At 35.3% G+C, this 12,116-nt stretch overlaps 1 protein-coding gene across 2 annotated transcripts; it reads left to right on the top strand.

The window, feature by feature from the left end:
* The first annotated feature begins 5,230 nt into the window (after positions 1–5,230).
* On the top strand, positions 5,231–8,199 carry LOC115712793 (uncharacterized). Of its 2 annotated transcripts, XM_030641156.2 has the most exons (3): positions 5,231–5,671; positions 6,422–7,002; positions 7,724–8,199. In XM_030641156.2, exons 2-3 carry the CDS (start codon positions 6,528–6,530, stop codon positions 7,780–7,782), a joined length of 534 nt encoding a protein of 177 aa, XP_030497016.2. In that variant the 5' UTR covers positions 5,231–5,671; positions 6,422–6,527; the 3' UTR covers positions 7,783–8,199. The 2 variants fall into 2 exon arrangements, with proteins under 2 accessions (XP_030497016.2, XP_030497015.2); XM_030641155.2 differs by having other exon boundaries at positions 5,231–7,002.
* The last annotated feature ends 3,917 nt before the right edge of the window (positions 8,200–12,116 follow it).

A 12,116-nucleotide genomic window follows, 5' to 3' on the forward strand; every position in this document is an offset into this window, starting at 1 on the left:
ACAAAGGAAGAGGCCTTCTTTGTCTCCTTGGTTGTCTTAACAACGAAGGAAGTCTTCCACTTCCCCTTGACTGTTATCACAGTGAAAAAGGTCTTCTTCATCCCCCCGACATAGTTGAGGAGGTCTTCTAGGCGAATGTCAATGATGTGTTGTAACATTCACATTATACTCTTTGGTTTCTAAGGAGATAGTCAATACCATTTGTTGTTGAGAGCTTGATAGACAAGTGGTAGATGAGTGAGATGGCTCGAAGGTCACTGGGTGTTGACCTTTCAAGGAGACTTGGTGTTGATCACTATGAAGGTAGTCATAGTGATGTTTGCCACGTGGCAATTTTGACTGTGAGTGGTGATCTGATTCTACCACAGGGAGCGATGTCGGCTCACATGAAACCATACATGAGCTGCTTGCATGGCTTTGGATCTCTTGGGGAGTGACCTACTCTTTTGAGGGTTTGTTTTGATTAGAACAATTAGTGATGCTTGATTATTAAATGTCACCTTTCTTGCCATGATATTTGAAATGTTGTTGTTACTGTCTGAGTTTGACTGCTCTTGCCCCCAGCGTTGATTTTTGTGTGACTGGGGTGAAATTTTTTGAAGTTTTCATGTTAAAGCTATTTATTGTGAGTGAGATAGACCACTGCTGAGGTGTAGCGGGTTATTACTTGTGTTCTTAGTGCTCAAGCATGAGCTAACTTTGTGATCATAAGTAAGATGAATTACTGTCGATGAGTAGTGTAGAGAAATTTGCCAAATCTTCTGTATAAGGGCGAAATCACTGGTTGTTGGAGAACCTAGTTTGATGATTTCAACTCATAGACCCTTGTTAAAAAAACAACTCCAAGGGGAAAAAAAAAAGAAAAAAGAAATATTAGACTAAACCCTCGCTAAGTACGGTGTCCCATACTTAGAAGGAGCTTTAGCCTCTGGAAGAATACCACAACTGGGGCAGTGTCCTACTCCCAGAGGGTTTTTTTTCAATCAACTAGAGAATCTCTTCTGGATGCAGCATCCTGCTTCTAGAGAGCTTTCTGTAATTGATGATGCTTTTCTTTTCTTTTTAATTTTTGTGATCCGAGGAGGAACACTTGCACTAGCATTTTAGATTTATGAACTCGGTCATTATATTCTTGTGAGACCTCAAGTGTTTATATCATAACAGTTCTTAACTCTGGTGTGCAAATAGTCTATATGTGTGCTTGTTCAACTTAATGGACTTACTAGCACTTAAGGATTAAGAAACTCAGTTACTTGGAATAACATCAATATTTCATTAAACCATAAAAATACTAACTCAGGTGTGCAAAATGTCGCTGCAATTCCTTGCTCTCGTATACCAAGGTGTATGTGACATACATGACTCTCATGTACCATGATTTTTGTAAATGCTCATGTAACGTGCATAGCTCCTATATACTATGTCTTATTTGCCCCCGAGTGATTGAAGAAATGCCTTCATTGGTCACTTTCCATATTGAATCTCGTTGGGCTTTCTTGATCATGGGTCTCAGGGAGTTGTTGCATGTGTGAGCACTTGTCCACTTATCTAGAGATTCGTGGGTTGGCTGCATTTAACTCACTAAAAAAATAATCGTAGTTACTTCAAGACCAACTCTACAAGCTTTGTTCAGCAGTTTAGAGCATTGTCAGGTCTGTGAGGTTCAATTGATTAATAAAAATAAAGTATCAATGAGCTTTACTCAACGCTCTTATTCCTTAGATATTAAATTCAATTACACCACTATGAGCTAAGTTGAAAGAAAAAGAAGTAATAGTTGCATAATTTTATTTTTCATCAAAGCTTAGCTGAAGTGATCCCCACTACACAAATGCCCCGTTCGAATAATAGTTTAGGGACCATACCTTAGCGATGGACCTCCCTACCTAAATATTACTTCGTCGCATCTTGTCGGTTCGAGAGGCGAACGATTCACTTGCACAAGGTAAAGTGAATCCCACTGTGAAGCAAACTGTTTAGGCAAAAGTTTCATTATTATCATTACAGATGCTCTCCGTTCCAATATCTTGGTACCGACATTGGATTCAAGTGGCAGTCATACTAAACTCCAACATGTTTGTCCTGACTTTAAACATTTTTATGACGATATAATTATACGGTCCTTCCCTCTCTCATTGGGAGTCTTCAGTGTCGCTTTCTTGGTCACTAGTTTTGGAAGACTCATAAGACACATCTTCATTGTTGCTCCCATGTTCTTGGTAATTTTTGGAAATAGAGCGGAATCAAAACAACAAAACTTTTAATAATCAAACGATTAGCAATGACAAGATTATCAAATCAAAAACAACAATCGGATGAAAATAGGGGCAAACAAAGTAATGAAAACCAAAAATAGTAATTGCAGAAAATAAAGAAATTAACACCAAGATATATACTGGTTTAAGTTTGATAAATCGATGTGATCTATGACTCTACTCAGTTCTAGAACACCACTGTAATCCTTCTTTATTGATTGAGCAAGAATAGGTACACACAATCGAGATGAGGTTCTCTGTTAAGTTCTTACAAAGTGTTTCAACTCTTACACTTACACCCAAGAATCTTTTTCATACACAGAAGATTCTTCTTACAGAACCCAAACCCAATCTCTCTCTTTTCTCTACACCTCTCTCTCTCTTCCTCTCAATGTTTTCTCTCTCCAATTCTCAATCTCACCATAACTGAGTTCTCAATTTCATATTTTTCTAAAATAACTAGTCAAGGTGGTATTTATAGCCTTAGGATCAAGATCCTAAAGTTGGTGGCTGTAGGAAGCGAGGTTGTTAAGTTAGTTAAAAATAACTAACTTCACCAACTCCTCATAGAGCGAAGCCTCCACGTTAGCTTGAGTATCAAAGCCTTCGAGAATATATATGAGCTTCAGGACTCACGGACCAAGGACACTCGCTAATGATGCTTACGGATATGATTGAGCCTGCTAGAGTCGACTATCCGAAACTATCATTTCAGGAAGGACAACTAGCCAACTAGAACTCCTTTCTAGAGAAAGGCTAGTTATCTTGAAAACTGAACTTGGAGTGGACATATTAGTCATTCGTGAACACCTTTTCAGACTCAACTATCATTCTACTAGACTCTTTCCAGGACTGGCTTCTACAAGTGAACAACTTTTTAGAAATGACGTATGCAGAGACATTTTTATTTGGAGGAACTATAACGCAAAACTTTTTTTTTTAAAAAAAATTGATAGGGGCCACGGTCCCCTAATGAAAGAGTGGATCTATCCTTAACGATGGGTTCTATGTCCTCTCGCGGTGGTACTTCATCTTAGCAGTGCTCTCTAATGGTGGAGGGATACTCTCCACGATTTTCTGGCATCGAGGTTTGGGCTGCGACTGAGAGAGGAAGAGAGAAAGTCAAAGATAGAGAGAATTTTTTTAAAAAAATGAGGGAGGTAAATTTGGTATAAGAAAAAACAATAGCACGCATTATAAATGTATGTTATGAGGGGGCTATTTTGATAGAAATGATCATTTAAGCATATAAACTAAAATATCTAATACCAAATATATTTAGTAATTTTCATTAATTAACAAGTAAATTAATAATGTGGCATAATGAAGAATATAAAGCTTTAAACACTCCACTTATAAAGCTGGCATTAAATATAGAATAATTAGCTTTTTTAGTCCCTGTACTTATGACACTATACTATGATGCCCCTTAATTTATAAGTGTAGTTAAAAATACCCCCTAAAATATATCAGTTGGAATAGTATAATCCTTCTATCTAATTCTGTTAAAATTGACTAAAGTTGACTGTTAAATTAATAATGTGGCATTATACATAGATAGTAGTTGAAAAATTATATACCATTAGGAAAATAAATTACAAGTCATAAAAATTACAATCACAGGAAAAAAAAAATGAAAAATAACATCCCAAAAAATAGAATATCATTACCTTAATTTTCCAAAAATCCCATGTTCTTTCTAGTGATATCCATCTCTTCAAATACTGTAGAATCCTAATTTTACACCTTTTTCTAATTTGAACTGCTAAAAAACGATTGGAATTATTTTAATAAAATTATTTTTATTAAATTTTTTTTAAAAGGTTATGAAATTATTTTTTAATCATCTTTCATTGTCAGTTATAATGCCACCTCATAGTCAATTTTCCCTCTAAAAAGAGATGAAATTACTACTCTATCCTTTGTTATAATACCACATCATCAATACAAACAGTATTTTTAAACAAAATAAACAGAAGGACTAAATGTATGCATATAAAATTATACAAGGACTATTTGTAACAAGCTGAATAGATTAAGGGGCATAATAGTATAGTGTCATAAGTACAGGGGGTAAAAAAGATAATTATTCTTAAATATATGAAGAGAATAGTTCATGATGATCTATATGCCTTCCCAAATGTTATCCATCATGTGTACCAATTAATCTTGTACATTTGTATACGTAACTCATTTTCTTACTCTCTCTCTCTTTCAACTAAGGGTACACCATGTCACCATACAACTCATCCTTTGTTAAGAAATCAATCTACTTATATTATTTATCATTTCAAAGGTTCTAGAATAAACTTTTTTCTTGGTCTAGAACAATTTATAGTACTAGAGTTACATAAAAGATTATGAGTCAGAAAAAAATAAATTACATAAAAGAACCACCAACTCAACCTTACAACCTACAAAATTTAACCTTGTTGTTCCAATTACATGGCAACACTATGAGCACTAAGACAAATGTCACCTATATAACGACATAATGTCACATATATGTGGTTGCAATGGCAACAGAAAATCAAAATTACCTTCTCTTTAAGAAAAAAAAATCTAAAACTTGAATAAGAATTTAGGTTAATATTTTATTTATCATATAAATACATTGTTATGTTGATTACGATGAATTTAAACCACACCAACTTGAGAAGAGACAAATAAATTTTAAGAAAAGAATTTTTTTTTTTAGTAATTAGGCTAAACAGAAAATAGCCAAATTTGGGTGGATTGGAGAATAGGATTTCAATAATTGAAGTCTAATGGGGCTTGTTTGATCAATCATTTTTCATATTTTATTACCAAATAAAAAAAGTAAAAAAAAATAATAATTTTAAGGCTGACCTAATGAACACGTGTCAGTAACTTGAACCACACACACACGCAATGATTGTATTGGAAATGTCCACGTCAGCAATTTTGGACGATAGTCAAATATACATAGTTCTGCTTGATCACCAAATCACCGTTGAGAATAATCTAATAACGATATTTCACACAATTGGTGGTTTTCATCTCTGCATGTACGACCACAGTAAGCTCGGTAGAGTTTCACTCAATCAGTACCGTTTATCTCATCGTTTTATAAATTTAGAACAAGACTAGGGCGTATGATCAGTTGGTTCTTTTTCACAATAGAGAGAGAGAGAGAGAGAGAGAAGAGCCAGAAGGAAATGAGGGTGAGATTGTTGGTGGTTACACAGACCCAGTGAGGAGAGAGAAGCGTAATTAGGGGTTTCAAGCTCATTGATATTCTGGGATTTGACCTGGAATTTCTCCTTCTGACCAGAAAATTTTGTGATTTTAAGTGTAATTACCCTGTGATATCACCGCTGTGAGTTTTCTTTCGGTGATGAGGGCCGATGCTTAGAGTTTGATCAGAAGGGTATCCCTAATTTTGGTTACTTGAGGTTGTTACCCAATCCCATGCCCTTCCCAATTTTCTCTTTGTGGGTTTTCGATTAAGAGTATATTTCTGGATTTTGAATTTTGGAGTGCATAAGAACTAGTTGGAGTGGTCTTTGTTGGATTTTAACGACTGTTTCGAGAATTTGATCCAAGAAAAAAGGACTGTTTACAGAAGAAATTTAAGAAAAGGGACAAAAAAAAGTTGTTCTTTTGTTTTTTCTTTGTTTGGTTTGTCATTATTGAGTTTCGTTGATCATTTTAAGTACGCTTCGGTACTTTTGAGTCCTTTTCCATGTGAATCTGAACGGAAGAAAATTATGAAAGTAATCGAGTAGAATTCTTTTGTATTTCAGTTTTGTTATTGTTGATTGTTCTGTTGTTTTCTTAAAGTTGATTTCTTTGTTCGTTGATCTTTGATCTTAAAGGGTTCCTTTAAAGGGACTTTTTTTGGCTTTACATAATTGAGATGGCCATGAGAGATCTCAAGTAAATTTTGTGTACTAATTTCCTCTATCTTGATTATGACCTATAGCTTTAATGATTTGTTTGTGGATATGTGAAAGAAAGAAACAGCAGTAATCTTTTAGACCAAATTAGCTTAACTCCGCAATTTAACACTTCTGGGATTTTCTTTGATATCTTTAAGTTTAAGGGTGTGTTAGATTGAACACAATTGCATCTTTTCCCTATTTGATATTTTCTACAAAATCAAGTGATCGTTTCCTTATATAGTGGTCCACTGCAATTGGCAGGGCCACATCGAACTCAATTGCCCCAAATCTCTCTGGCTTTCAACTCTTTCCCACGATTCTTTGGTTCAACATTTTAAAGCTTTATCAACAATCCCAGATTCAGAAAATGGCAGTCTCTTTCACCCGTTTTTCATGGTGGTGTTTGAGGGGTAAAGATAAGAAAGAGCCTACCCCTAATGGGACTTCCCTAAATTCTTCATTTGAATTGGGGTTTGGTCCGAGGGAACCCGAAACAGTCCAGTACCCTTCTGTTAGGGGAAAAAAGGTAGCTTCTTCTAATGGAAAGGTGAAACCAAAGTGGCTGAGTAGGGAAGAGAGGAGTGTGGAGAGGGAGTGCGATTTTGTGATGGTACCATCAGACGGTGATTCTTTGTCAGGGCTGGAATCCGATGGATCTGACTTGTCTATTGGCTGGATGGAACCTCATGGCCCTGGTTTTCAGAGTGAAGAAGAGGATGAGTCTGATAATGGTTTTGCAGTACTTGTTCCTTGCTACAATCCTGGCTACAGAGAGCTTGTGGAGGATTCAGACAATGCGTTTTTGAGTGCCATCAAGAACCTTCCAATTGAGTTCTCTCCTGGTAAGAGAGAATTCTTTTGAAAGTCTTTCATCTTCTTTACAAAGTTGCACTCTATTACCTTTTTTTTTTTTTTTTGTTTTACAATGCTTTCTGTAGCATTTAGATTTTGTGGGTCTATTTGCTTCATCAATTGTTCTGAATTGTTCTTATGTGCATTTTATGCTGCCTAACTAAAAAGGCAACAAGTTTCATTTTGGGATAATTCAGTTGGACGTTTCTTTTCTTTACTAAGATAAGAGCTTCTATTTCAGTCTTCATTATTAATTGCTGTTACTGTATGTACCCAATAAATGTTTATGATTTATTTGACCATATTATGTTGATTGTTTGGGATCGGATTTTGGTGTTGTGTTCAACATGCGTGTATGTAGCTTATGGCTAACTAATTAGCGTTTTGTTATAAACCTTGGACATTTCTTTCTGGCTTCCAAATCTATGAAAAGCATGAACACAGGAAAGTAGAACTAGAAATGCATTGTGAATAGTGACAATACCGACCTAAGCTACTGCTTCCTTTAAAACATGCCACTCTGTTACTCTTCTACATTTGTTTTCTTGAATCTCAAGTGAATTGCATAGACTAGGTGCATCTAGCCTAGATGTTTGGGTAACTGATTCCCCATACAGGATCTAAATTACAATATGATGAGAGTTGTTTTCCCTTTTAAGATTGGAGTTTTCAATGACAAGAGATTTATGTATATTTTGGCTGAATGTGCAGATTGCAAGAACTACTACATGGAACAAGTCCTCTCTTCCCTTCAGACCTTTGGTGCTTAGAAGGAGCTGATCTTTCTTATTATGGCCCTTTTTAAGAGATCTTTTAGTTTACTAGTACTAGTAAAAGTAAATAAATAGAGAGACCATTTTAGAATAAGGTGGTGTTCGCTCAAGCTGCAGTTAACTCGAGCCGAATTGCTGGGAAAGTACAACTTTCAGATTTGGTGATAATTTTTAATCCAGTGGAGATGATCTTTGTTTTTGCTACTATCGTCCTACTCTTAAGATTGATTTTCAGTTCATGATAAATTCTAATGGTCCTCTTTATGCTCAGAGTATTGTGAAATATAATGGATTCTTTGTTTGTAAATACAACCTTCTGTGAATATTTTGATCATGCTTATGCTTTTTGCTTCCTGCTGCTGTAAATAAACTCAACTTTTGGAAAGTTAATCAAGGGCCATTCTGTTTCTTGAATTTATATTTTGTTTTAATAGAGTTTGCTCATCTTATTGCTGAGATGGTATATATTTTGATCATGTTTATGTTATTATACTTATCTTTGGTGTATGGAGTTGAATGAGGGCTAACTAGATTACTTGAAACATGGTTGAGAATTTTCACCTAATATTGTTTCAGTCTCATCCTATGAAGATTTACATATCTGCGTTGTGAACATTGACAAAAATATCCAACTAAAGTCAAATTTTTGTTTATTGTTTATTGTTTTTTTTTTGTTTTTATCAGTAGAGATCTCAAAACCAGTGTCTACAGTTCTTGAACAGGGTGAACTGTCACAAAAGTAAGAGTCTGTTTATCCATGTATACAATATAAATACCTTGACAAACAGCTTGATCAAACGGCCAATTATCTTCTTTGTGAACAGTGAGAATTATGTGTAGCCTAACATAGGGAGGTCCATAACAAAGATTCCATTAATGTCAATTTTGTTTAGTGAGCCTGGAAGTGGACCATTGAATAGCTGAGATGGTATCAATGCTTGCAGTGATGGGGATGTTTCTTGCTTTTATTTTTATAATTGAGATAAATATTTCTCAGTATGATGGGGAATGATTTGATGAAGTGTTGGAAAATGGAAAAGGAAGAAGTTGGGAAATGCTCATTGGGATCTTCGGTTCCCTATACTCATCACTATCCAAATCATTATGTTTTTGGATACATATTTTTGGACACTACCCTACCAACATGTTTAATTTTTTTTTTTTTTTATTTTTGGCTTTTTCATTTTTTACATTTCAAAATAGTTTTTTTTTTTTTAACATTTTTACGGAATTTTACATATAAATCCCTCTTACAACAAAAAATTATAACAAAAAGTTGTATAGAAACCCCTATTGCAACTAGCGCTGCAACCACTTTAGAAATCCAAACAATAAATTTGAAAAAAGTTAAAAAAATTGTATACGAGGTAATTTTTATTTTGGTTGAGATGCAAAATGACTCTAAATTTGAAAATTAAGTTAACAAATGTCTCCTTTTAAAAAAAATTAAGAAAATGACTAAATATAATAAATTAGCTAATAAAAATTATAAAATATATTTATAACATATATATTTTTTAAAATATATATAATAATAAAATTAAGTTAACAAAAATAAATAAATATATTAGATCATTAAATATATACATCGGTATTTAATATACCGTATTACTGAAAATTAATATACCGTAGTAATAAAATTATATACCACAAATAAATTATAGCAATATTAAATTAATACTCAAAAAATATATATATCATGCTAACAAAATTATATATACCACTATTTTTTTTTTTGACACAAATTATATATACCACTATTAAAATATGTATACATACCAAAAAATTTATATATAATAAAATAGATTCTAAATATCAGCTTAAATAAATGATATACTATAGACAACAAAAATTATATACCATACAAGAAAATGTATATACCTATAATAAAAAATAAAAAATATAATATTATTAAAAAAATTGTATATATCATATTAACAAAATTATGTATCACTTTTATGTATAATAAAATAAAAACTAAACATGCATTATCTAAAATAAAATAATATACTATACAATAAAATTTATATACCATATAACAAAAAATATATACCTTACAATAGAAATATATATAATAATAACAACAAATAAAAATTAAAATATATAATATACTAATAAAATTATATATATATCATGTCAACAAAAGTACAATAGAAAATAGAACTTAAATATTATTTAAAAAATGATATACCGTATAACAAAAAATGCATATACCATTCACTGGAATATATATACTAAAAAAATTAATAAAAATATATATTACTAATATATATATTTATACTATACTAACTAAATTAAATACCACAATTAAAATATATATATCATGACAACAAAATTATATACTACTATTGCCCTTGATTTTGCCCAATGTACGTGGACCAACCAGATAAGGACACGTGGATCAAGCAATTTACAATATTTGCTAAGTCTTTATGCCATAAGGTAGCGTCCAGGACGTAGCCCCCGGAGAAGGCACATGGAACTCCATATGCTCCCGGAAGCTCGAATAACGCTAAGGCATCTCCGCGAGGTGTCAGGTTTCTCTTGAGCAATCAAGTCGCATTAAATGCCGCATGGGAGGAAGCGTGTTGGGACTGCTACACGCAATAAAGTCTGACGGCACAACCTCCAACCAGCAGCTGCACAGTAATGATCATTTAAGTCTAGCGACGACTACACTGTGAAGAGTCACATCAGTCAAAAGACAATCAGGTCATTCCACATAAAAACCCTACAGCACCTAGGGATTTGACCATGCATTACCCATGGTGTATTCATTGGGAATGGCCAACTTTATGGATACTTGCAGATACACTTGTAAGGACAATTCTGGGGATCACCCCACCAAAAACACTATAAATACCCCCTCAAAGCTCATTAAATGGGATCGAGAATCTTGGGCTGCATATGAGCAAGTAGAGTAAATACTCACCAAGAACATTCTCTGTATTTATAAGAGTGAAACACTCCCCAAATACATTCTCTGTATTAAAGACATCCATAAATAACAAAGACTCGTGAACTAAGGCTCATTAACGCCCCAGCCACGTAAAAATCCTTCTCTCAATTTCTTACAGCTCAGTAAATTTATAATATTTTATTAGTTGCCGAAAACCTCGGTCAACATTTTGGTGCTTTCATTGAGAGCTGAAGAAAACTACTGTAAACGAACACTTGACTTCACAAACATGGTGGAGACTAGAAGTACTCGTCAGCCTCGCCCTCTAGAAGATGCTCAAGACCTGAATGAGGAAGATGTAGCCTCAAGAGCAGCTGAGGGTTCCGAGGAAGAAGAAGGAATTCCAGATGATGACTACGAGGAAAACCTCGATGAGTATGCCTACGACGAAGGTAGTTACTCGGAATTGGTGCTTCTCAGACAAAAAGCTATCGATCACGAAGCCGAGATCGAAGCTCAGAAAGCACAAAACCAGAAAATGCAAGAAGTGATGCTGGCCATGCAAAAAGCCATGGAGGCGGCTGGCATTCACGTGCACCCCAAGGCAATGACTGCTGGACTTGGCAAGGAACCAGAGACGTCCTCGCCTAGTTCCCAACAACAGAAATCTAGGGAGCCTAGCCCTATAAGGTACCCTGCTGAAGGGAACCAAACAAAAAACCCTACCTCTACCCCAGGGCGAAAGAAAAAGGCGCAGGATCCGCGAAAGGTCCGCTCAGAATCCCCTAAAGAGAAAGGTCCGCAGAGGGGCAAGCCTCAAAAAGGGAGCTTTGGCCCTCAGGATCGAGAGGACCAAAAAAGCGTTTCCGTGCACCAAGAGCCCGGGGGTAGAGGAAGAAGAGGACAGAGGTGTCCTCCCGTTGATCTGAGAAATCAAATCAATGGGAACCAAGGTGATCTCCGAGATCACCTTGACCAAAAAAGATACGGACCCGCGGTCTCCACGGGTACGTTAAATGAAGGAATTATGGCGGAACTCGCCATACTTCGAAAAGACATTGCCCGAGTCTCGCGGAGACAGAAAGGAGACAACTCCGACTCAGACAGCGAGGACCGGGAGCCATGTGCTAAGCACATCCTAGAGGCGGAACTCCCTAAGAACTTCAAGATGCCCGAAATGGCAGCTTACACCGGGAACTCCGATCCTAGCGACCACTTGTCACGGTTCAACCGCGTCATGACGGTCATGAGAGTCAGCAATGATGCCAAATGTCTGTGCTTCCCGCTTACTCTAAGTGGGTCCGCGGAGGTTCAAAAAACTGGAACCGGGATTCGTGGACTGTTGGAACAAGCTACAGACCAACTTTCGGAGACAGTTTGTCGCCGCAAGAAAGGTCAACCTGGAGGTCAGTGCCTTGACTAATATCAAGCA

Source organism: Cannabis sativa, chromosome 4, assembly GCF_029168945.1.
Source record: "Cannabis sativa cultivar Pink pepper isolate KNU-18-1 chromosome 4, ASM2916894v1, whole genome shotgun sequence".
NCBI classification, from domain to species: domain Eukaryota; kingdom Viridiplantae; phylum Streptophyta; class Magnoliopsida; order Rosales; family Cannabaceae; genus Cannabis; species Cannabis sativa.